A 26,988-nucleotide genomic window follows, 5' to 3' on the forward strand; every position below is an offset into this window, starting at 1 on the left:
AAGATCAAACGTAGTTACTCATTACCAGAGAAAAGGCTGGGCAGTCTCTCCGAGATTTATTTTCTAGGTGTATGTTCTTGTTTTAAATGTTTTAGGCATAAACCTCAGCTTAAGATGTGGACAAGTTATGCTTTATGGAAATACATATACGTGTGCACACTCATATATACATACACATGCTTTTTTATCAGGTGCATTACATATTTGTGTGTGAAGTGAAGTCGCTGCAGTAGATGCCATTTGATGAATTAAGAACATCATGTGTACATGCTTCAGTGTTGAGTTTTGCAGGATTGATGCCATCCTTTTTTTATTTTTATGAAAGTAATGTATGTATGTATTTAAGAAGTTAAAAAGTACTAATGGCTCAAAGGGAAAAATAATTGTCCTCTGCTGAATTGCCTCCTATACCTTAGTCCTGTTCCCTAAAAGAATACTTTTAACTCCTAGTTTCTTCTAATATTTACATCTTTTAGCTTCTCTTCCTATGTGAAATTTCAAATACGCACAAAATAGAGAAAATAGTGTAATGAACCCCCATGTTTTCATCATCTAGCTCAACAGTTAAGTTTACTCACTGGAGTATATTGCGTTCTCCCTGGAGTATAGTGCTAAAATTTTATGTTGACCTAGATGAAGATTTTAAGTGAGGTGTCATGGGACTTTGCCACTGGCCCAGTACTGATCATGGTTTTTATCTGTAACGTGGTTATATGATAATATGGGAAACTACCCACTTTCTGGTGATCTTCACTATTGAGGGGGAAGTTGTGTCACTCCTGTACAGTGGGGAAGAAGGAGTATGTGTGGAATGTATGAGATCCCCTAAAGCATCTTTTAGTACTCCTAAATCCTGTGATTAAAGTCATGGAGAGTGATAGCAACTCAATTCAGGCAGGACTACTCAGGGCAGCGATTTCAGGGCTCTCCAATACATGCTAAAACAGAGTTGAGAGATGAAGACATAAGTTTGGGGTTAGATTTCAGAGATGCGTTCAGTAGGATGGAGAGACAGGAATCAGATTTATTAGCAGTAATCTTAAAAAGATTTGGATATTTTTGTTATCAGAGGCTTAACGTTCTTTAACAATGCAATGCAATTGCTAAACATGTCAGTTTATATTTAGATTACATTAATAATTATAGCCAAATTTTAGAAATTAGTTGCCATGTCTAGGCTAGGGGAATTGGTAGTTGCATTGAATTCTTACTGGTCACATAATTAGTGTTTGGTGGTGCCACATTTTAAGAGGGCCACAGAGTGCAGCATCCGTGGATGAAGCTGATCAGGATGTTAGATCTGAGAACCATGACCTTTGAAGACTTAATGGAAAAGTCTCTATATGGTTTGACCTTTAAAAGAGAAATCTGAAGAATGATGTGTTTTTTTAAAATATTTGGAGGGCATTCAGGTTGAAGAGGGAGCAGATTTAATTCCTGTGGCTTCAGAAGTTCAATCAGAACCAAAAGATGAACATGGCAGATATTAATAGTAATTGCCGATGTTTTTAAGCTTGTTCTAGGCAACCCACTCCAGTACTCTTGCCTGAAGAATCCCAAGGACAGGGGAGCCTGGTGGGCTGCTGTCTTTCGGGTCGCACAGAGTCAGATATGACTGAAGCAACTTAGCAGCAGCAGCAGCAGTAGGCCTTCTGCTAAAGGATTTAAACACAGTCTTACATAAACCCTGTAACAATCGTCTCATATGGGAAATAGTAAAATCACAACTAATATTTACCCTGTGCTTTCAGTAAGCCAGTATATTCCAGGAACTTCATATGTGTCATCTTTTTTAATCATCAGAAAATCCTGTGAGGTAGATACTGTTGTTATGGCCGTTTTATAACTGAGAAAATTGAGACACAGAGAGAGTGACCTTACTCAAATTTAAGCAAATGTGTTGCAGAGCTGGGAGTTCACCTCTAGAGCGCAAGCCCTTAACACTACTCTAATGTACTATTTTCATCCCATTTTCAGGTAAGGAAAATGAGGCTTAGAGAAATCAATGTTGCCAGGGCACATAGCTAGGTACATGTCAGAGAGGCCAGGCAGACCCGTGCCCAGCCTGCTCTTGAGCCTTTGCAGCAGAGTTGTGTAAGCTGCCCTGAGGACTAATGACCCTTACACCAGAGCTGCATAGGCAGAACACAGAGGACAGTCAGTCCAAGGTGCTATAGGAACTGAGTCTTCTTAAGTAAAAAATTGAATAAGTTGACTTTCAAAGATTCCTTCCCCCCATATGATAACATTTTAATGTTTCCAAATTCTTTTTTTTTTTTTTTCTCAAAAATATACCTACACAGTCACTGCAGAGCTCCTTTGAGCCGAAGGGGGCAGTGTCTTTGTCATAACTCTGCCAAAGAAACCTCAGATTCACAACACTGAAGTAAAGCCCAGGAGAGAGGAGTCCTGCTTGAGTCCTGATCACATTCTCCTCAAAGTGGAGGCGTTGCCCTGGGATTCTGCCCTTTATCTGTGTTCCAGACTTTTAAATCAAATTATCCACAAGTCAAATAATAAATTTTAGCAGCATTTGAGGCAGAGTACAACTGTTGGTGGTGGTTGTTTAATGGAATCCTGGCTCAAAATAATTTTTCTCAGATTTGATGGTGAGGTTTCACCTCCTTAAAACACATTGAATTAATTGAAATTAATTTATTGTTTTTAAAATAAAAGAGGAGTATACCTTAAATAGTTGTGCCCTGAAAGTTCTCATCTGAGTGATTTGATATGTATTGATAGAGTGATGTAGTGTTAATAAGCAACCTGCTTAGTAGAATTTTATTACTGATTCAGCTTTTCCAGGTTGGGACAGTTTCCTAGATTTGGGCTTAAGTCCTGGCTCAGCTGAGTACAGTATGATGTTGGGCCCATTACTTAATTTCCCTGTGTGTCAATTTCCTGTTCTGTAAAATGGATATCATAATATGTTAGTTACCTCATAAGGTTAATGTGAGGATTGAATGTTAATTTGTGTAAAGTGCTTATGACAGTGATTGGGCATTTAGTAAGCATTCAGTAAATGTTAGCTTTTATTTTCAGATTCTAAATACTTCCACTGTGGTTCAAGCTGTCATCTCTTTTCCTCTGCATTATCACAGGAACTTCCTAAGTGGTTTTCCTGCTTTTACCATTGTCCCCTATATAGTTTATTTTCAGTATGCCAACCAAAGTGATACTGATCCTCCCCAGAGTTAGAGTAGATCAGTCCGCTCAAATCCGCTAGCAGGCATCCCCAACCTTCAGGATCTAATGCCTTGATGACTTGAGGTGGAGCTGATATAATAATAGAAATAAAGTGCACAATAAATGCAGTGTGCTTGCATCATCCCATAACCATTCACCCCAGCTCCCCCAGGCTGTGGGGGAATCATCTTCCATAAAACTGGTCCCTTTAGTACCAACAAGGTTGAGTCTAAAGAGGGGCTTCCCTGATGGCTCAGAAGGTAAAGCGTCTGCCTGCAATGTGGGAGACTCAGGTTCGATCCCTGGGTCAGGAAGATCCCCTGGAGAAGGAAATGGCAACCCACTCCAGTACTCTTGCCTGGAAAATGCCATGGATGGAGAAGCCTGGTAAGTTACAGTCCATGGGGTTGCAAAGAGTCAGACACAACTGAGCAACTTCATTCCAGAGGCTTTCCACTGAAGTCCTTACCAGGCCTTATACAAATCCCTTTCTGCTCTCCACTTTACCTGTTCCTCCAGCCCACTCACCCCTGTGTATCTCTGATTTCCTTTTCTGTTCTCACCCCTCTTCTCTGCTCTTCAGTCATCCTGACTTCTTTTAGTACTTGAGCATGGCACACACTCTTCTGTTTTGAGATGATTGCATTTGTTGTTTACTTTCCTAAAATTCTCATCTGTTATATATTTGCATGGATTACTTATTTATCTCCTTCTAATCTTGGCTCACGATCACTTTTTCAACAAGGCTACTTTGATCATTGTGTTTAAAATTGTACTTGCTGTCCCAGTCACTTTTCCCTGCTGTATTTTTTCCGAAGCACATATCTGACATCTCAGAGTTCAGTTACTGATTGCTTTATTGCACAACTCTTCTTTCTAGAATATAAGCTTCATGGGAGCAGAAATTTTTGTCTGTTTTGTTTACTGCTGTTTTTTGTTTTTAGTACTGAAAAACAATGCCTGGCCTGTATAGATATTCAGTGAATATTTGTTGCTTAAGTAAATTATGTGTGTATGTATAACATGTATATTTTGAAAATCTGAAAAAAAAAAATCTGAAAGATGAATTGACTGCTGCCAGGAAATAGTTTATTCTAGCCAATATGAAGAAATGGAAGTAAATTTTCTTTCCTGTGCTGAATAACCTCAATATTTTCCTTTGTTAGAGATGTACAGTCTTACTACGTCTTTGTGAGCTCATGGATGATGAAAATGGAATCTATCTTATCTAAAGAGCAGAGAATGGATAAATTTGCTGAAGACCTCACCAGTAGATGTAATGTTTTTATACAGGTAGTTTCATCTTCTTTCTTAGAATGTTTGGATCATTTATTTGTTAATCCACTGTACAGAAGGTACACTGTGAAAGAACTGTGAAGGGTGAAATATGTTTTTGTGTTTAAAACTGAAATTGATTTGGTTATGTAAGCTTGAATCTGTGTGACTTGTTTAGATTTTCTAATATATGGTTTTAATATATGCATCTAATATATGCAAATATATACTCCTTCCAAGTCCTGACTTCTTAGCTGTATCCCATAAGTTTTGATGTGTTGTATCTGTATTATTCTTTACTTCAAAATACTTAAAAAAAAATCATTGTGATTTCTTCTTTGCTCTCTTGACTGTTTTGAAATAGAATTCTTCATTTCCAAATGCATGAGGATTTCCTAGTTACCATTATTGATTTCTCCCAGTATGAAAATACTTTCAGTATTGAAGTTTGTTGAGATTTGCATGGTGGATTAGGCTATAGACAACCTTGGCAAACATTTCATGTTCACTTAAAAAGAACGTAGTTTGCTTTTTGTTGGTCATGGTATTTTATATATATCAAGGATCATATTTAATTATTTTGTCTGAATATTCTGTCAGTTACTGAGATAATTGGGTTGGAATCTCCCACTGTGTTATAGATTTGTCTTATTTATCCTTTGTAGCTTTGTCAACTTTTATTTTATGTATTTTTAGACTAAATAGGCACATAACATTTAGAATTGTTATAGCTTAGTGGTGAGTCAAATTTTTATCATGTCTGGTAATGCTTTTTGTCATAGGTCTCTTGTGTGTGATAGTGACATAGCTAGCTGTACCAGTTTTCTTTTAATTAGGTCTGTCTGCAAGGTCCATTGGTTACCATCCTTTTATTTGCAACCTGTTTGGCCCCTTTAATGTGTGTCTCCTTTCAGTTCAGTTCAGTCACTCAGTTGTGTCCAACTCTTTGCAACCCCATGAATTGCAGCACGCCAGGCCTCCCTGTCTATTACCAACTCCCGGAGTTCACCCAAACTCCTGTCCATCGAGTCAATGATACCATCCAGCCATCTCATCCTCTTTCGTCCCCTTCTCCTGCCCCCAATCCCTCCCACCATCAGGGTCTTTTCCAGTGAGTCAACTCTTCGCATGAGGTGGCCAAAGTATTGGAGATTCAGCTTTAGCATCAGTCCTTCCAATGAACACCCAGGACTGATCTCCTTCAGAATGGACTGGTTGGATCTCCTTGCAGTCCAAGGGACTCCCAAGAGTCTTCTCCAACACCACACTTCAAAAGCATCAATTCTTCGGCGCTCAGCTTTCTTCACAGTCCAACTCTTACATCCGTTTATGACTATTGGAAAAACCATAGCCTTGACTAGACAGACCTTTGTTGACAAAGTAATGTCTCTGCTTTTGAATATGCTGTCTATCTAGGTTGGTCATAACTTTTCTTCCAAAGAGTAAGTGTCTTTTAATTTCATGGCTGCAGTCACCATCTGCAGTGATTTTGGAGCCCAGAAAAATAAAGTCTGACACTGTTTCCCCATCTATTTCCCATGAAGTGATGGGACCAGATGCCATGATCTTCGTTTTCTGAATGTTGAGGTTTAAGCCAACTTTTTCACTCTCCTCTTTCACTTTCATCAAGAGGCTTTTTAGTTCTTCTTCACTTTCTGCCATAAGGGTGGTGTCATCTGCATATCTGAGGTTATTGATGTTTCTCCCGGCAATCTTGATTCCAGCTTGTGCTTTTTCAAGCCCAGCATTTCTCATGATGTACTCTGCATAGAAATTAAATAAGCAAGGTGACAATATACAGCCTTGAGGCAGGTCAGGTGGTCTGGTATTACCATCTCTTTCGGAATTTTCCACAGTTTATTGTGATCCACACAGTCAAAGGCTTTCACATAGTCAGTAAAGCAGAAATAGATGTTTTTCTGGAACTCTCTTGCTTTTTCCATGATCCAGCAGATGTTGGCAATTTGATCTCTGGTTCCTCTGCCTTTTCTAAAACCAGCTTGAACATCAGGGAGTTCACAGTTCACGTATTGCTGAAGCCTGGCTTAGAGAATTTTGAGCATTACTTTACTAGCATGTGAGATGAGTGCGGTTGTGCAGTAGTTTGAGCATTCTTTGGCATTGCCTTTCTTTGGGATTGGAATGAAAGCTGACCTTTTCCAGTCCTGTGGCCACTGCTGAGTTTTCCAAATTTGCTGGCATACTGAGTGCAGCACTTTCACAGCATCATCTTTTAGGATTTGAAATAGCTCCACTGGAATTCCATCTCCTCCAGTAGCGTTGTTCATAGTGATGCTTTCTAAGGCCCACTTGACTTCACATTCCAGGATGTCTGGCTCTAGGTGACTGATCACACCACCATGATCATCTTGGTCATGTTTAAGCAACATGTATTTCTCCCCAATGAAACTCTTATGTATGTCAATACTGATACTCATTTAATTAGCACCTGATTAATTGCTTTTTATTTGTCTCACTTGTTCTGTGTCTATATTCTTTTCTTGCTCTCTTTTGAATTGTTTATTTTTCCTTTTGTTACTTTCATTCAGTATTTTACTGTTCTTTTAGTGGTTACTATAGAGATTTTAAGATGCATTATTGAACATTAAACTCCAATATAAATGAGTAATTCAATTTCCAGACAGTATAAGGCTCTTGAAGTGAAGTGAAATCGCTCAGTCGTGTCCGACTCTTTGCGACCCCATGGACAATAGACTGCACCAGGCTCCTGCTTCCATAGGATTTTCTAGGCAAGAGTACTTGCCATTTCCTTCTCCAGATAAGGCTCTTAAGCCCTTTAAATTCTATTTACCCCTTCTCACCTATGCTGCTGTTGTGTATTTTGATTCTATGTATATTTTAAACCATGTAAGGCATTGTTGCTGTTGTTTTTTAATAGTATTCATTTAGATTTACCCATATATTTACCTGTTCTGTTGCTTTTTATCCTTTTTGCATCCCTTCATCTTTCTACTTGTGGAATACCTGTTAAAATTTCACTTAATTTTTTATTGTTTTCTGGCTTCCTTTGTTTTTGTTGAGAAGGCAAGGCAGCTGTCAATTTTGCTGTTTTTTTCAATATATGTCTTTGTTGGATTGCTTATAAAATTTACTTTTTGGTTTTTAAGCAGTATTTTTTGATGCACCTACATGAGGTTTTCTATGTGTTTTTGCTGCTTGGGATTTGTAAAGCTTTTGGAATTTGTGGAAAATTCTCAGTCATCAACTCCTTAAGTACTGTTCCTGTTCTATTCTCTGTTTTTTATTTCTTCATCTAACCTACTATTAAATCTGTTGACTTAATACTAATCTACTGACTTTTAAAACTTTTTCTTAGTTCTTAGTTTTAATTTTCAGTTTCTTTTTTATAGTTTCCAATTTTCTGAAATAATTTTGTGTTTTATTTCATTTTGCGTACTTAGCGTAATTACTTTGAAGATCATGTCCAATGATTGCATTATCTAGCTATTTCTAATCTATTTTTTGTTTGTTTTTTGAATATATCTTATCTCTTTCTATGCCTAGTGATTTTTAATAACCCAAATTGTATATAGAACTATAGAAATAATTTGAAGATCTGGGTATTGTGTTTCTTCCTCCAGAGAGAATTTAATATTTGCTTCCAATACACGTTAGTCTAGGACAACTAGTAACTGAGATTGCCTCAGCCCGGTCATGGGTTTAGATGATCTAAATTGTATGATGGCTGTTTTTTTCTAGTTCACCCTGACTTTTTGGGGGAAAGTTTTTAAGAATTCACCCTGACTTTTTAGGGGAAAGTTTTTAAGAATCCCAGTTCAGAGCCTGGTTGATTTAGCAGGACTCCCTCCTCTCCTTGATGGGCCATGAGCTCCTGTTTTTATCCTCAGGGATCCTGAAAGATATGTCTGGCTTCCGTCTTTGTTATCCTCTTTTGGAATGGGCAGATGCCTCTGTGGGAAAGCAGCCTCAAATGCCGAGCTCATGTCTCTGGGTTTCTGTCTTCTCGCTATCATGGCCTTGTGGTTTCTTATTTTCTTGATAGCTCTTTGATACCTTCCAACAGTTAAAGAAAATGTTTTGTCCAGATTTTCTGGTTGTTTTATACAGGAACGTTGGTCCAACTTATCTATTCTGCCTTTTATAGAAACAGACCCCGGACCTTCCCCCATCCCATTTAGGTGTTTAAAAGTCATCCTTCATGTATATCCTTCACAAATTAATGGCCATGAATTAATTTGGGAATGAGGTAGTAGTAGCTTGTGACCTCTCTGCCGCCTCCCACTTCTCCCCCCAAAAAAACCTCTTTTCCCGCCTGCCTTAGAGCTACACTTTCCCTGTTCCTTGTCTCTGCTTCTTCACTGTGCCCAGTGCTGCAGTAGGCTCAGGGTCTGGTGTAATAGCCCTGTAGCTGGCAAGGTAAGACTTGCGACTCTGCTGCATGTATCCCCCCAAGCTCTGATCTTACTGCCACCTCTTAGGAAGCTACCTACTCTCTCATTTCTTAATTGTGTTGCGTCTCTTCATTATTACTGGTTCACAGAAAATTCCCTCTCCCTGCGTTGTGTCATTCCTTTAGTCAGCCACTGTTACTCATGGTGGAGCTGGAGAAGAAGGTTGAGAATCACTGGCATACAGCTGCTGCCCTGGCTCCTTGGATATATTCACAATAATGTAGTTTAGGTTCATCTCTAAAGTGTACATGTATCTCTTTTTGGTCCTTCTCTATAAACCCAAAGAATCTGCATCATTCTGTTTCTGTGTGTCCTTTTTGGATCTAAATGAAAATATGTTTGAGAAGTAATACCCTTTTTCTTATTTTGTATTCTATACTGTTTTCTTGGGTTTATTAGCACTAAATTTTTTTTATTCCTCACAGGACTTCTGGCTTCCTTTATAAGTAGAAGGGTAAGAGAGACCCTGTTCTTGGGGCTGGAAGGAGAGAAAGTCGATTTAGCAGCAATAAGCAGGGGACATAGCAGATGGATGGTAGGGGTTGGTTCTGGATGAGAAAGAAAGGGGAGATTGGTTTGGAACTGAGGAATGCTGTGGAACGTCTGTACTGGCCAGAGAACAGCTCTCTTTTTCCTCATTTTTCAGTTCCTACTTCCTTAGAGCCCTCAGCTCTTGTCTTAAGCTGCAGCAAATAGGTTGCATAACTTTGAAACTTCACCACCATGTATAATACTGCATGTAAAGAGTATTTCAAAATCTTAAATGCACTCTAGAAGCACTAGATATTGGCGAGTTGAAGAATTATTATCACACAGAGAATGAAATCTTGAAGAAATGAAACCTTTTATTGTGATTTTAATTGATGTTTTATGTTGTTTTTTTATAGGGCTTTTTATATGCTTATAGTATTAGTACCATTATTAAAACCACAATGAATCTCTACATGTCCATGCAAAAGCCAATGACCAAAACATCAGTGAAGGCGTTGTGCAGGCTTGTTGAACTTCTCAAGGTAAGTTTTGGATTATTTTACCTTGCCATTATCACTGAGAAATGATCCAAGCATAAAGTAGGATTTTTAGGAGTAAGGTTTGACTTCTTGATTATGAGTATAAAAAATTATGGGAATGTATATTTGTCTCTTAGTTAGATAAAGGAACTAGCCAGTGACAGAAATTTCTTGAATAATTTTCTGTGAATGGCCAATATACTTAAACTTTATTAAAAGTTAACATGTAGTCAAAGAGAAAAGAAGGAAAAGGAAAAGATTAGTCAAAATATTAGTAGTTTTACTCATGGAAAGTTCTAAATGTGTTGCATGAGTTCTAAATGTGTTCTAAATGTGTTGCATGAGTTTTAAAAACTACACATAAAACGTTTTAGTATTAAAATTCATATGAGGCTAGTCAGCATGAGGCTGTTTATTTTGTAATTTAGAGGAAGTGTTGTAATCTTGGGATTTGAAAGGTTTTGAAAATGTGGTAAAACGTTTCTTAGCATACTCATAAGTAAAAAAATAAAACTATAGGCGGGAGAGCGTACATGTAGCTTTTTGTAAAACCTGAGCTAAAGATTTGCTAGTGAATTTCTGTTAATAGTGGCTTTAGGGCTTCCCTGGTGGCTCAGAGGTTAAAGCGTCTACCTCCAATGTGGGAGACCCGGGTTCAATCCCTGGGTTGGGAAGATCCCTTGGAGGAGGAAATGGCAACCCACTCCAGTGTTCTTGCCTGGAGAATCCCATGGACGGAGGAGCCTGGTAGGCTACAGTCCGCAGGGTCGCAAAGAGTCGGACACGACTGAGTGACTTCACCTTCACTTTCTTTAGATTTGCTTAGGAAATAAATATAGTTTGGAGATCTTGTCTTTAGATTTTTAGCCATTTTTTCCTTAAGGTATTATTAGTTATATTTATTTTTAATGAAATGCAAATACAAAAGTATATATATGTATACATAAATGCATGTATATCTTATATTTAATATGTAAGCATAATTTAAAAATACTAAACACTTAAAAACCTATCATCCCATTTAGGAAAGCAGATGTTACCAGTATTTTCAAAGCCCCCTGTCTTGTCGTTCCCAGACTGCATCCTAATCTACCCGCTTGGAGGACCTGCTGTCCTGAACTTTATTGTTCCCTTGTTTCTTTGTAGTTTGTGGCATATGACTGAACTTACCAACCACTCATTGTTTAGTTATAAATGTTTTTGAAGTTTTTATTAACGGAGTGATGTCTCATGTATTCTTTGGCTTGGTTTCTTTTTACTCAAGGGTGTTACCATGTTGGAACAAGTAGCTGTAGTTCATTAATTTTCATTACTGTGTAGTCTTCCTGGGTTTGGACTTTGGGTTGTTTCCAGTTTTTGCTATTTTAAATCATGTTGCCATTCTTTTATTAATTTATGTTTCTTGGTGTAATTGTGCAAAAGTTTTTATGAGGTGTTATAAACCTATGAGTGGATTGCTGGGTTTTATGCTATGTATATAATCAGCTTTTAAGATGATGCTAGATTATTTTTCAGGTAGTTAACATCAGTTTACATACCTCTGTCAATATATTAGATTTCTGTAGTTCCCTACTTGGCCAACATTGGTATTGTCAACTTTTTGTGTGTGTGTGTGTGCATGTAAACTTATGTATTAGTATTTATAGATGACTTTATGCTTAACATTTCCCTGATGATTAATGATAATATCTTTTCAAATATTATTAACTGCTTCTTTTGGAGAAATATTTTCTTTTCTTTTGTTCAGGTATTTGTTGAATTGTTTGCCTTTTAAAAAAAGTGTTTGATTTGTTTGGTGTCCACATATTCTGAGTACTAATCTCGTGTGTGTGGCAGGTATTTTCTCATACATTGGTTTATCTTTCAATTTTATTTATAGTGGCTTTTGATAAACAGAAATTTATAATTTTAATACAATTGGATTGACCAGACTTACCCTTTATAGTAGTGCCTTTTTCATCTCATTTATAAATTTCTTACCAGGCCCAAAGTCATAAAGATATTCTAGAATTGTGCCTAAATATTTTACGTTTTAAGTTGATTCTCACAGAATCACTTCTGATTCTTTTTAGGCGATAGAGCATATGTTCTACAGGAGAAGCATGGTTGTGGCTGACTCAGTCTCACATATAACACAGCACCTTCAGCATCAGGCTCTTAATTCTATTTCTGTGGCCAAGGTATAAAAGCATAATTATATTGTCTTTCTAGTTTGCCCTTCTGTTGTTTTATGTGTTCTAGTTAAGCATGTTTATCCACAGTATTCTTGGTTATAATCTCCAAGGTATTCCATGATTTTACTGAGAGTGATCAGGATTATCTTTAGCCTGAATTTCCAGCATTAACACAGTTCTACTAAAAAAGGACATACTATGCATTATTAAAATAACATTGTGTCTTTCTTAAATTATTTCCTTATTAAATTGATACGGTAATTTTGAGGTACGCCTAGTAATTTGCTGTTCCTGACGGTGCTCAGCAAGAATGTTATGGAAATAAAGCATCTGACATCATAAGAAGTGAACAGGAAAAGTATTTGTCTTAAGTGCTGTTAAGTTGAATCATGGAAAAGATAACTGGAAAATTTTTCCTCATGAGTCTTTTGTTACTGCCTCAAATTTAAAGCTGGTATGTCCTGTTTCCTTTTATCTTTAAGAAAAGAGTAATTTCTGACAAAAAATATAGTGAACAGCGTCTTGATGTGCTCTCTGCTCTAGTTTTGGCTGAAAACACTCTAAATGGACCAAGCACAAAGCAGCGACGACTAATTGTTTCTTTGGCATTGAGTGTGGGCACACAAATGGTAAGTGTATTGCTGTTACTTACAGAGTAAAAATGAGACCTGAGATTTCACACTTCCCTTTTTACTGGCTGAAGAAACCTGTCCTTCAAGTGCAACTTCTCTGTGCTTTTTCCCTCCCCAATAGAAAACATTTAAAGATGAAGAACTCTTTCCACTTCAAGTAGTCATGAAGAAGCTGGATCTTATCAGTGAACTTCGAGAAAGGTAAGTAGGGGTAGCTAATGGTAACAAAAGATACGGGTGATGGAAACATCAGGGCTTTTTTTTTTTTTTTAATAGTCTAGCAGTAGAAGGAATGTAATCTAGGTAGACCTTTGGTTCCTCCTCATAATTTCTGTGGCACGACTAGAATGAGACTCTGACAAGGGTTTGTATTTCTTTTACTTGTCTTCTGTAGTAAGGATGTAGCTTTTGGAAGAACTCACTTGAAAAATGCGATATAGCCCTTAGAGCATCTGGCAGACTCTGGAACTATTGTGCTTATTGTGATGGGTATCTCTAATGCACTCAATTGCTGCTTTGTAACAAAGCTTCATCTACTTGTGAGAGACTTAGAGCCATCTCACATAGTCTTCCATAATTATTTGGGACAGAATTTGAGTTACATCATTGGTTAGACAGTCACTAAGATGGGTTCATTTTTGGTTATTTGTATAACTCCTGTGGCTTTATTGTTTTCTTTTTATCAAGTAAGCATTGAGTTTCTTAGAGGGAAATTTTGATTTCCAGTCGAACTAAGATTACAGCACAATTTTTATTTAATGCTCGTATTTATAGCATAATGTTTTTGTTATTCTGAGAAGCTCAGATTTTTGTAGTTTGTGGCATTTCACTTTCTATCCATGGAAGAAATACTGAACTTTTCTTCACTATAAGATATTTATGATCAAGTTGTTGCCCTATAAAGTGTGAAATAGTCACTTGGCAGAGATGATAAATAGGTTGAGTGCCACTGGTTTTTGTTGTTGCTGTTTTGGTCACAGTTTTTTGAAAGGTCTCCTTTTCAGCTTTGAGGCAGGTAAAATGGTGCGTGTGGTGCAGGTCTTGTGAGTCTGGTCATATCAAATAATACAATTTAAACTGTGATAAAGTTACATTTTTTTAAGTATGCTTTAAAACTAAAATGCATTTATAAAATTCCAACAGTGTCAGATACTGGACTGTTTTGTTACCATTTGAAAAATACTTATTTTATGACTTTTCTATGCTAATTTTGGGTTAAGTGATATAGGGAATACAGATATGAATAGACAGCTCTTACCTTTACAGTAAATAATGCCATTCTTTTCATTATTTTGGGGGCTTACTTCACTTTTGGTAGCATTAATTACTACTTTACATTGTAGAGTCCAGACACAGTGTGACTGCTGTTTTCTGTACTGGCATCGAGCTGTCTTCCCGATTTATTTAGATGACGTATATGAAAATGCTGTTGATGCAGCCAGACTACATGTAAGTAAAAGAATAGTGTAAAGAGCATTATTTCTTCATTTTTGTTATTCACTGTGCAAACCATTTTAATTAATTTTAAAATAGATCATTTAATAAACCATTTAAAAACTGGTGCTGTTTTTTAACAGTGCTATGCATATAAATTTTATATTAATACAAATGAATTAATTGGGTTTTAGTTGGTGTCAAAATAATTGACTTATTTGTCAGCAGGGTATTCAGATCTTTCCATTTCCTTGTGGAAATGAACGTATTTGAATGCTTAAGATAAAAAGGATTAGTTAATGTGATTGTTTTTTTTGGTATTAGCATATGCTTTGGAGAGTAAAATTCAGCTCTTAGGAAAGTAAGGTAGTCATGGGTGGAAAAACAGCCTTCAGATTGAGGCTTTGTCTTTTAAGATAGGTAACTTCTGTAATGTAATTCAAAGACGTAGTTTCTCTAAATGCATGTACGTTCTCCTCCCCCTCTTCAGTACATGTTCAGCGCTTTACGTGACTGTGTGCCCGCCATGATGCATGCAAGGCATTTGGAGTCCTGTGAGATGCTTCTCGATTGCTATGACAAGGAAATTACGGAAATTTTAAATGAGGTAACATTTGAGATTGAGAAGCATAAGATGTGTTTAGAATGCCGTGTTTGGGAAAACTTTTGGGTTGAAGCAGACTTTCACAGATTTATGATTCTTAACTTGCAAATCACTGTCTAGAACAAAGGAACTGTAATTGGGCTTTAGTTCCTAATTTTTTGTATAGAAATCCAGATTAGGAATTTGGAATTATTTTTTTCTTTTACTTTAGTAAGTAGTATATTTGAATTTAAAGTCCTATTCATTAGAAGACTGCAAATGCAAAATTGGTTTGAATATTGTCTGCTGCTCATGGTAATACAGTTAAGACAACTATCAATGTTGAATTTCATTTTGAGAGCTAATGACTGAAATCTTTTATATTTAAAAGTAAATCCTGTTTCTTGTGTAACAATTTAAATGAATCTCTCATTGTTCTAAAGAAGTGTGTGTTATAAACACTGCCATCTTTAAAACTGTATTTTCAGCCAGCAGTATTTTTATATGGAGGGAGGAATTAAAAATGAGTGAATTTTGCAATGTAAACCTTACTCAGCTTTGATAAAAATGTGAGAGTTTTCATATAATTTCTCATGCTGAATATTCATATTTAGAAAGTAAGGTACATGTCTTGGTCAGTGTTTAGAACCCCATGTTACACCAGAAAAGATGATTAATTTCATTGCTGTTAACTATGTGAATTTTGTGTTTTTTTAATAATTTTACATGGAAGCATTCAAAAATTTTCCTCTTGCGTGTTCTCAGGATCTTCCTTCCTATGTTCTGGTTTATATAAATTTTATGCTTCATGTTGTATATTCATGTTTCTTTTGGTGAAACTACCAGAGATTAGCTTTTGATTTTCTTTGCAAGGGTATTATACTTAAAATACTAATGAACTCATTAGAACTCATCTGACTGCTTCCTGGTTAAAAAGAGTCATTGATTTAAAATGGATAGCAAAATAATTTGACTTTCCCAGTGAAATAGTATTTTACCAGGGAGTATTTAGTTTGACAGTTTGACAAATTTTTTTGTCATTGTACTGAGTATAAAGCTCTTCACATTGAGAACATGGACATCTAGAAGAATCATACAATTGGAATATCATTTTGAAATTTTAAGATATCAATTCTTTTCTGAATAGCATTTGCTGGACAAGTTGTGCAAAGAAATAGAGAAGGACCTGCGACTTTCTGTGCATACTCATTTAAAGCTGGATGACAGAAACCCTTTCAAAGTTGGCATGAAAGACCTGGCCCTTTTTTTCTCTCTGAATCCAATTCGATTTTTCAATCGTTTCATTGACATTCGAGGTGAGTGTTCTGGTTTTCTTCTTAGGGTCGTATTCTATATGTGTTTGCTCTGTTAAAGAACAAATAACAAAAACAAAACCTTGAGAAAAATCTTTCTTTGTATTAGTCCATCTATTCTTGAATTCCTTTTTGTTTCATCATTTTTGTTTTCCTAGCAGCTTATTTTATTATTTAAAGAACACTTTTTAGCTCTCAGTCTTTTCTCTTTAATTAATTCATTTTTTATTATTATTTTTGGTTGGACTGTGTCTTTGTTGCTGTGTGTGGGCTTTCTCTAATTGCAGCAAGTAGGGACTTCTCATTGTAGTGTGTGGGCTGCTCGTGGTGGTGGCTTCCCTTGTGAAGCACAGGCTTCAGTAGTTGTAGCACATGGCTCAGTAGTTGCAGCCTGTGGACTCTAGAGCATAGCCTCAGTAGTTGTGGTGCTCGGGCTTAGTTGTTCTATGGCTTGTGAAATCTTCTGACCAGGAATTGAGCCCGTGTCCTCTGTGTTGGCAGGCAAATTCTTTTCCATTGCATCACCAGGGAAGTCCCATTCCTAGCACCTTATTTTAAAGGAAGAAATTTAATGTTCAAAGACAAGTTGCTTTTTAGTGTCATTTTTCTTCCTTTCCTATTGTTACCATGAATCAAAAAAAGTTTTTATTTTTTTGTTTGTTTCTTTTGAAGCTTATGTAACTCACTATCTAGACAAGACTTTCTACAATCTAACGACAGTAGCTCTCCATGACTGGGCTACTTACAGTGAAATGAGAAATTTAGCTACTCAGCGTTATGGATTGGTTATGACAGAGGCCCATCTTCCTAGTCAGACTTTGGAACAGGTATAGTATAAAGTGTTCTTAGTATAGTCTAATGGTAGCTTAATAGTGTTTCTCTAAGACAATTAAAAAAAAATTATTTAGTACCGTGTTTATATTTCAAAGTTGAAAGTGAAAAGAAAATATTTGCTAAATATAAAAAGCTCACAGTTGAGAAGAATAAAAAATTAGTGCTGATTTCCTTTATGAAAGAATTTATCACATGCTTCCAAATGTTTGTACTTCACCTTTTGTTGAAATTTTGGTACATACATTTTTACATACAGCTTTTCAGAAACAAATCAGGATAGTGAGGTGACTTCTGCTGAACTTTTACAAGTTTAGTCAAGGTCACAGTTAAGAATTTTAAACTAGATATAATATATGTGCTTTAATATCCTAGAAAAATGTAACGAGTGCAAAATATTTAGCTTTCTAAATTCAGTAAGCTAATTTACAATATGGTTGTATCTCAGGAATACAAAGATTTGTTTTCAGTTAATTTGCATGTAATTATTTCTAAGATAATCCAGATATAATATTTACTAAAATCCATTAATTCAGTTCCAAAATTTGAAGATCATAATTTTTTGTTCATCTTACTGCATATATAGGGGCCAGTTCCAGGATCAGTTTGTATATCCTTTCATTCACTTATTTATAAAATTAATATTTATCAAAAATTTGCTAGACACTGCACTGTGTTACCGGAGAGGGTTGCCATTTCATTCTCCAAGGGTCTTCCTGACCCAGGGATTGAACCCATTGACTGCTTTGCAGTCAGACTCTTTACCGCTGGGTCTCCTGTGAAGCCCTCGGTATGTTTAGGGATACAAAAATAAATAGAAACAGTCTTAGCTCATGTACCTGTAGTCTAGTGGAAGAAAAATACTGAGTAAATAAATTTTTAGATTAAAATGTAAGAAAATCTATAATAAAAACTTAATCAAAGGGGTGTTTTGATACTACTTTGAGCCCCAGTTAGAAAAGCTATGGAATAGTTTACATGATACCATTCATTAGATATTAGAGTAATCACTGAAGAATGAAGGATTCTTATTAGGTAACTTGTATATTAAATGTACATATGGGTGAGCTCAGTCGCTCAGTCGTGTCCTATTCTTTATGAATCCGTGGGCTATAGCCCACCAGGCTCCTCTGTCCATGGAATTTTCCAAGCAAGAATACTGGAGTGGGTTGCAATTTCATTCTCCAGGGGATCTTCCTGACCCTGGAATCAAACCTGCATCTCCTGCATTGACTGGAGGATTCTTTACCACTGAGTCATTTGAGAAGTCCTTATATTCAGGATGGTCTAGTTTAATTAAACAGAGAAGGCGATGGCACCCCACTCCAGTACTCTTGCCTGGAAAATCCATGGAAGAGCCTGGTGGGCTGTGGTCCATGGGATCGCGAAGAGTCGGACACGACTGAACGACTTCACTTTGACTTTTCACTTTCATGCATTGGAGAAGGAAATGGCAACCCACTCCAGTGTTCTTGCCTGGAGAATCCCAGGGACAAGGGAGCCTGTTGGGCTGCCGTCTGTGGAGTCACACAGAGTCGGACATGACTAAAGCGACTTAGCAGCAGCAGTATAACTAAAAGAAGCATAAAGATTTGGAATTAGACTTTCTAAAATCCCTGGGTTCTGCCTCTTCCTACCTCTTTGACTTTGCAGAACTCTTAGTTTCATTTTCTTCACCTGTGGAATTAATTTTTGTCCTTTTTTATTTTTTAAATTATGAAAGTATAGTAACACATTTATAGGAGACTTAGAAAATACAGAACAAAGTTACATATAGTCCACTATACATTACGGTTATTTTTTAAGATAAATTAAGATTTTTAGTTGGAGTTTCGTTATCAGACTCTCAAAAATTAATAAAATGAATAGAAAAGTAGAAGGATATAGTAGACCTGACAAACACTATGAATCAATTCAACATAATTAAGATTTATACAATTTTCACACAACAGCAGGATAGAAATTCTATTTAAGTTCCCTTAGACTATAAACCAGGAGACATTGGAACATATCCAGGGACATAAAACAAAGTGTAAAAATTTCATGGTCTAAAGGTAACTGAAGTCATACAATGTCTGTTCTCTTATCACTGTGGAATTATGTTAGAAATCAATATCAAAAGGTACTTGAAAATAGTCCACACATTTTCAAGTGCCATGTATCATTTACCAAGAGAGATCTTTAACTTAGCCATTGAAAGCCTCAGTAAAGATAAAAGACTGAAAAAACAGAGGGTGATCAGCTGTGGAATTTAGAATAATAATATCTTTTTGAGAATTCCATGTAAAGAACCTTGCACAGTGCTTGAAAAGTAGTGTATACTTTAGAGATCACCACATATTCTGGCTGCCTTTTAGAATCTGGCTATTAATTTACTTTCTAAAAAATATGGAAAAAATTCCTTGAGAAGACATATTCTCAGAAGTGGTAGGGAAATGATGTGAGTCATGGATCTTTGAAGTTTTAACTTTTCCTCTCTACACAAAAGATAAAAACAGTCAGATTTCCCCAAGCAGTTAGTCCTGATTGTGTGTGTCAGAAGCCTATTCTAACCTTTGGCTGTATGTTTTCTGTAGTTCTTTAAAATAATTTTAAAATATTGGGTGACTTAATGTAAGCAGTAAGTTACTATATTGGTAAGTTTTATTATTTTAAACTAATAATAGAACTTATGTGGATTGTTTTGTAGGGCCTGGATGTCTTGGAAATTATGAGAAACATTCATATATTTGTATCTCGATACCTCTATAATCTCAATAATCAAGTGAGTAAATTAAAAACAATTTTTAACGTGGGTGGGTGTATAGTAGGAAAGGCTGAGGGGCAAAGAATTGATTCTTAGCAGCGAAAGTTAACAAAATAAAGGAAACAATGATTGTTTAGAGATATTATTTCTTTGATTTGACTGTATTATCTTCTTGAATGACTTTCCTATTATCTCTAATAAAATAGAGTTCTAAAATTCTTAGATTAACTGACCAGTGTTTGCTATGGATTGTGTTTGTTCTATTACAGATTTTTATTGAACGAACAAGTAATAACAAACATTTGAACACTATTAATATTCGGCATATTGCTAATTCAATTCGAACACATGGCACAGGAATCATGAATACAACAGTAAGAACCTTCTGGGAGGGGGTGTTGTACAGATGTTTGATGCTGTTTAATTTGGAAGTTTAAAAACAGTTTTCATTGAAAAAACTGTTCATATTATACCTGAATTTCCATTTTTCTGTTTGCTGTAATTGAAGTATCTGGCACTGAAGTTGTGTAAGATGGAAATGGAAGCTTTGTGATTCAGAGGTCACTTAAGAATGTCTTACCATCTCAAGATCATTATAAATAACACTGCAAATTTGAAGACATCAGCATAAATATATATCTATGTGGATTGTCTGATAGTCTCTGAAAAGTTGCTTTTGAAAGCAAATCATTGATAGTTTATTTAACGTCAGTCCCCAAGAATCTGCCTGTAACGTAGAAAACCCAGGTTTGATCCCTGGGTTGGGAAGATCCCCTGGAGAAGGGAATGGTAACCCACTCCAGTATTCTTACCTGGAGAATTCCATGGACAGAGAAGCCTGGAGGGCTACAGTCCATAGGGTCGCAACGAATCAGACACGACTGAGCGACGAACACTTAACACTTGCATCCTCTTTTTCGGGGGAGGGTACTTACTAGTTATTTGATACCCTTAAAAATAGCAATTTGCTAAAAATATCTCAAATCTTCCTAAAAATGGGCAGTGATGTGAGAGAATGAATCATTTGAGCTTATATGCTGTTTTCCTCTGTTGGAAAAAGAGAAATCTTAAAATTTACTCTGCTTTTCAGGTTACAGTTTCTCCTTGAGGAAAGAATAATGAGAATGTTTAAATAGTACAGTATTATTAAGCATATTTGAGAGTAAGGGAATAAGGAAAAGTTACATGACTGGAAGATTGCAAAGGACCATTTTTAGTGTAGTGGAGAAGCTGTATTTGAGCTGATAAGTAACATGGTTGGAACTCTTTGTTAGTGGTTACCAGAAGAAAAATGAGACATGGGTGGAATTTCAGATTTCAAGTCAGGAGTCATCTGCATAGAGATTTCTGAACCTTTCAGGATCAAACTCTTCTTTGACCTCATCTATCAACCATTCATGTAACGTGTAATTATGCTTGTATTTTATGTGTCTCAGGCACTGTGCTGGGTGCTGAGATGAGAAAAACAGACATTTCTTGGTCTTGGTAATTGTACTCTGGCGGGAGAAACAGCTGTTAATTAGTTAACCACAGTAATAACTGTAAATTCCTGATGTCTGGTGATGATGAGCTGAGCACAGAAGAAATAAGATCAGAGACTGGCAGATTTACTCACTATTAAGATGGGTAATAATCTTCTAAGAGCTACTACAACTGAGGAGATCAAGAAAAAGCAATGTTTCAAGCTGCAAGAAAAGTTCTGAGAAAGCACCCATTTCTATAACTGGGTGATGAAGACTGTTAGTTAACATGGGTGTACATATGCCAAAATAATTGGTAATATTTGAAGGTGGTGGGGATGGAAATTAATGCAAGGCTGATTCCCTGGTGGCTCAGATGGTAAAACATCTGCCTGCAATGTGGGAGACCCAGGTTCGATCCTCAGGTCGGGAAGATCCCCTGGAGAAGGAAATGGCAACCCACTCCAGTACTCTTGCCTAAAAATTCCATGAATGGAGGAATCTGGTGGGCTACAGTCCATGGGGTCGCAAAGAGTCAGACACGACTGAGCGGCTTCATTTCTTTTCATCTGTGGATCAGAATTAATCTTGTTTTGACTTTAATCGCAACTTAAACCCTACTTTTTCAATGTTTTCTAAGTCTAGATCAGGGCCTTTTAATCCATTCTCAAAACATCTAAACTTATCATTTTACAGGTTATTGCAGTTGCGATTTCCTAGTTTATTTAACATGTATTATACTTGTCTTAAAATGCCTGTCCCTCCGACTTGAATTCACTTGGTGATGACAAGGGCAGTGTCTAGCATGAGAGCAGGTACATTGTCTTGCACGTAAGAGGTGCTCAAAATATTTATGGGTAAATAATTGAATGTTTACTGTCTTCCTTTAAGAAAGGTCAAAGAGCACCATGTTTTTTACTTTAGTATCAGTTCATTCATGCAGATTGGTAATAATCTCCTGAATGTGGTTTATGACATAAAACCTAGTGTGTTGGCAGATCTGGTTTATGATTCTCACTATAGCTCTTAGTCATATTATTATGTGAATATTTTTTAATTTCTTTCTTTGTGTCATAAAAATATTTAAGAGGAGCTTTTAGAAGGTTCTATAAACTGTGGCAATAAAAACCTCATTTATTTAAGTATTTCAGGTCCAAAATGAATTAGACTTTATAAATGGATTATTTTATTTAGTACTGATTTGAAATTAATTTTTATATTTAATTTTTCCAATTTTAATTTTATAGGTCAATTTCACCTACCAGTTTTTGAAAAAGAAGTTCTATATATTTAGCCAATTTATGTATGATGAACATATCAAATCCAGATTGATTAAAGATATTCGGTTTTTCAGGGAAATCAAGGACCAAAATGATCATAAGGTATTTTACATATTCTTTTAAAAAGGTGGTTTGATTCAACTGCTGAATATATTGACATACCTTACATTGCTGTGCTTTACTTCTTTGTGCTTTGCAGGTGCTATATTTAACAAATTGAAGGTTTGTGGCAAACCTGCATTTTCAGATGATGGTTACCTTTTTTAGCAGCAAAGTTTTTTTAAATTAAGGCATGTATGTTATTTTTTTATATGTAATGCTATTGAATACTTAATAGACTACAGTATAGTGAAAACGTAACTGTTGTATTACACTGGGAAACCAAAAAATTAACATGACTCACTTTATTGCAGTATTTGCGTTGTTGCAGGATCTTGAACCAAACCTTCAATATCTTCAGCAGTTGCCTATATAGCAAATGTTTATGCTGAAATTCATTATGAGTTACTCTATTAGGGATTTTGTTTTCTTTTTTATTTTTCACATAACTCCCTGGTTTGACTTCCAGTTTTCTGTATTTTCCCTTGTAATTTCTTACCCTTTGCATTCTTTGTAAGTGAAAGTGTAAGGAAAAAGGAAATGATGAATGTAACCAGGTATTACTTTTGTTCATTTTAAAATAATGCAAAAGCAGAACGTGCTCATTTTGAAACATTTAAACAATGTATTGTTTAACATTTAAACTAAATGTTCTCCTTCATTTCTGTTTTCTCCCAATTCCATTTCTGGGAGCAGTTGCTATTAACAGTGTCATGTGCCGTCTTCCAGATGTCTGTGTGATAAACATGTATTTGTGCATTACAAATACTGCTTTTTTCCTTAACAAAAATGGACTGATACTAAACATACTGTTTTGCAGTGAGCTTATCACATGTCAGTACCTATAGATCTACCTCAGTCTTTTGCACAGTTGATAGTCAAGATGCATACTGTAACTCCTTTAACTTCCTACTGAGAAATACTTATTCAGTAGCTTCTGATTTCTCTGTGCTGCCAACAGTGCTATAGATAACATCCTTGCATATATATCTCCGTGTGTTGGGGACTGTTTCTGAAAGACAGATTCCTTGAAGCGGAAAAGGGCAAAGAATATGATTATTTAAATTTTTAACACATGTTGCCAAGTACTCTAAAAATATTGCAACAATTGACAATCCCACCAATAATTTATAAGAATGCTATATTACTTTCACCCTCTGGACTGAATTTTCCTGTAGTGAAGTGAATTGTATTAACAGTACAGAGGCCGCCTATAGCCGTGTGGATAGAGAAACCAGGCTTGGATGGATTTCATGTTTGATTTGCCACTTCCAGACCTATTTTTATTACTCTTCTTAAGCATCACCTCGTTCTAGCCCTCTTATATATTAGCTGTGCATTCTTCTCATTGTCAGGGCAGCAAAATAATTAATAAAATTATAGATTAGCTAGCACGAAATTATATTAACTCATTTTTATTGAATCAGAAATTAATGTTCAGAGAAATAAATGGTGCTGTTGTTATATAAGAATTGTTTCCATTTGTTACTTTTATAAAATGAATAATTTAAAAAAATTGACTAAGACTTGAAAAACCTTTTTTTATCGGTGAAAAAGTTGGCTTAAAGCTCAACATTCAGAAAACGAAGATCATGGCATCTGGTCCCATCACTTCATGGGAAATAGATGGGGAAACAGTGGAAACAGTGTCAGACTTTATTTTTGTGGGCTCCAAAATTGCTGCAGATGGTGATTGCAGCCATGAAATTAAAAGACACTGACTCCTTGGACGGAAAGTTATGACCAACCTAGATAGCATTCAAAAGCAGAGACATTACTTTGCCAACTAAGGTCCATCTAGTCAAGGCTATGGTTTTTCCAGTAGTCATGTATGGATGTGAGTTGGACTGCGAAGCAGGCTGAGTGCCAAAGAATTGATGCTTTTGAACTGTGGTGTTGGAGAAGACTCTTGAGAGTCCCTTGGACTGCAAGGAGATCCAACCAATCCATTCTGAAGATCAGCCCTGGGATTTCCTTGGAAGGAATGATACTAAAGCTGAAACTCCAGTACTTTGGCCACCTCATGCTAAGAGTTGACTCATTGGAAAAGACCCTGATGGTGGGAGGGATTGTGGGCAGGAGGAGAAGGGGACGACAGAGGATGAGATGGCTGGATGGCACACCAACTCGATGGACGTGAGTTTGAGTGAACTCCAGGAGTTGGTGATGGACAGGGAGGCCTGGTGTGCTACAATTCATGGGGTTGCAAAGAGTCGGACACAACTGAGTAACTGAACTGAACTGAATACTTTTCAGCCCATGGAAACTTACTACAAATCTCTGAACAGATGTTTCTAGGAAGCATTGATTTCTTTTATCTATCTGATAGAGCAGTTGGAAGACTAATATTGGTAATGGGAAATCTAATAAGTTTGGTGGCATTCATAATTATTCCCTTTAAAAATATTTATATTGACCTTGAATATTGGTAGTTTTTGTGCTATATATAATTTTTTTGTCATTAAATTTAGTAATTGTTTTTTTTTTTAACACAATGGAAATGCAAAATTAGAACAGTGATATTGGTATGATTGAGTTAGTAGGTATTTTATGTTTTAGGAGTCTTTATTAATAATGGCAGTCTTCAAATTTTCTCTCCAGTATCCTTTTGAAAGAGCAGAAAAATTCAATCGAGGCATCAGAAAACTTGGAATAACCCCAGAGGGACAAAGCTACCTTGATCAGTTCAGGCAGCTCATCAGCCAAATTGGTAAGTTATTGTAAACATGTTGGAAAGTAAAGTACAAATGCCTAGAATCTGTCTGATATATTACAAATATCTCATAGGAATAAACTTTAATATATGTGTGCCTAAGTTTGGCTTTATTCCACTAGTAAATTCCTTTCCTTACCAAAAGTTTTTCAAGTATGATTGGATGGTTGGTGCACAAATAATTGATAGATAAATAAAATATTTATAAATAAAATTTTTATAAATAAAATAGTATAAATAAATGTTTTGTGGATAAATAAAACCTCTTCAGTTAAATTAAAAATATAACTCATCTCAAAGGCCATACTCATAGTAAATAGTCAACTGGTAATTATTTATTGGGTGCCTATTCTTTTCAAGGTCCTATTTCAGACTTTTAAAAGAGATTCCCTTAGGTTAAGCCTAAATGCAAAGATATGCAGTGTTTATGTGAAAAGTTATTGAATAAGTTTCCTATGATCCATCATTTTATATTTATATATAATTTCTTGAGTTGTCTGTCTGGCTTACAAGTAGAACTTGTTTTCTGAAATGTGTAACACTATTTAAAAGGAAGAACTTCACTTAAAAATAATCCAAGATTTAAAAAACTGTATACTTATTTGAGCTTTTCATATGCATTACCTCTATTAATGTCCTCACAGTAACGCTTGAGATAGGCATGTAATCATCTTTTTAAAGATGAAAAAAAAGAGAAACTCAGAAATAAGTGGTGTTGCTGGCATTTTAACCAGGGTTTTTCGGCTCCATGTCCGAAGATGCTTTGTATTCTTCCCAGTTGCAGACCGCAAGCAGTTCAGTAAATTCTTACTGACTCTGAAACTGTTCAGTCATGTCTGACTCTCTGTGACCCCATGGATGGTAGCCCACCAGTATCCTGTGCCCCTGGGATTCTCCAGACAAGAATACTGGAGTGGGTTGCCATTTTCTTCTCCAGGGGCTCTTCCCGACCCAGGACTCAAACCTGGGTCTTACGCATTACAGGCAGTTTCTTTACCGCCTGACCCATTGGAGAAGCGCCTTATTGACTCTAATTTGGCAAAATTTGGCCTCCTGAGATTCATTGATTCATTTATCAAACATTTATAAAGCCTTTGTTATACCAGATATTTTTCTTGATGCTGAAAATACAATTAGCCTTTGTTCTCAAGAGGCTTTAAGTTTACTAGTGGGAAAGGTATGATAAACATTTGGTTAGGGAATAAAGTCAGTGAGCACTAGCTAAAGTTGTATAAATTAATTGGTTTACACATTAAAACTTTCTGTTTTGTATTAGTACAAGAACTTAGAGACTTTTACCTTTGTAAATTTTAAATTTTAAACAATTTAATAGTGAGATACTGTCTAGTATTATTTTATTCATAGTGATATTTAATGTCATATTAGATTGTGAATTTATGGAGCAATAGTTTTTAACTCTTTTTGAGAATTTGATGAAAATACTGAATTGATTTTCCTCAGAATAATGCCCCTATGCATGTTCACATACAGTTTTGCATATAACATACCAGAGGTCAGATGCCCAAAGCTAGAGTCCATGGTACTCAAATTAAGAGCTGTTTCTTCAGAGCAGTGTTGCTTAAAACTTTAAAATTCACACACCAATAAGTTTTTTCCCCTTGTGACTACTGCTTGTGGTAGTACTTATTTCATGTTTTTACATTTTCTAAAAGTACTTTCGTACTATGAAATAATCATTAATTCGTGAGCTCAGGACACTAGTCATTCCCCGCCCCCCCCCCCCGCAATATACATCAAAATACACATTTTTCCCCAGTACCCAAAAATCATGTCACTTCTGCCCCTGGCATGTATTGCA

The 26,988-nt window shown here is 36.0% G+C and overlaps 1 protein-coding gene across 6 annotated transcripts in view; it reads left to right on the forward strand.

Moving 5' to 3' along the window:
* Positions 1–26,988, forward strand: part of WASHC4 (WASH complex subunit 4) — a 57,953-nt gene that overhangs the window by 16,276 nt on the left and 14,689 nt on the right. For all 6 annotated transcript variants that reach the window (XR_011256039.1, XM_069585204.1, XM_069585205.1 and 3 more), the window contains 13 exons: positions 4,353–4,479; positions 9,782–9,907; positions 11,977–12,084; positions 12,561–12,707; positions 12,832–12,911; positions 14,054–14,159; positions 14,635–14,751; positions 15,875–16,043; positions 16,713–16,867; positions 19,561–19,635; positions 19,887–19,991; positions 22,325–22,459; positions 25,058–25,166. Coding sequence is in view for 5 of the 6 variants with exons in the window: in XM_069585204.1 (XP_069441305.1) it covers positions 4,353–4,479; positions 9,782–9,907; positions 11,977–12,084; positions 12,561–12,707; positions 12,832–12,911; positions 14,054–14,159; positions 14,635–14,751; positions 15,875–16,043; positions 16,713–16,867; positions 19,561–19,635; positions 19,887–19,991; positions 22,325–22,459; positions 25,058–25,166 (1,559 nt within the window). In the remaining variant the exon portion in view is untranslated. The remainder of the gene's footprint in view (positions 1–4,352; positions 4,480–9,781; positions 9,908–11,976; positions 12,085–12,560; positions 12,708–12,831; positions 12,912–14,053; positions 14,160–14,634; positions 14,752–15,874; positions 16,044–16,712; positions 16,868–19,560; positions 19,636–19,886; positions 19,992–22,324; positions 22,460–25,057; positions 25,167–26,988) is intronic.

The sequence above is a fragment of the Ovis canadensis genome, chromosome 3 (assembly GCF_042477335.2).
Source record: "Ovis canadensis isolate MfBH-ARS-UI-01 breed Bighorn chromosome 3, ARS-UI_OviCan_v2, whole genome shotgun sequence".
In the NCBI taxonomy this organism is placed as follows: domain Eukaryota; kingdom Metazoa; phylum Chordata; class Mammalia; order Artiodactyla; family Bovidae; genus Ovis; species Ovis canadensis.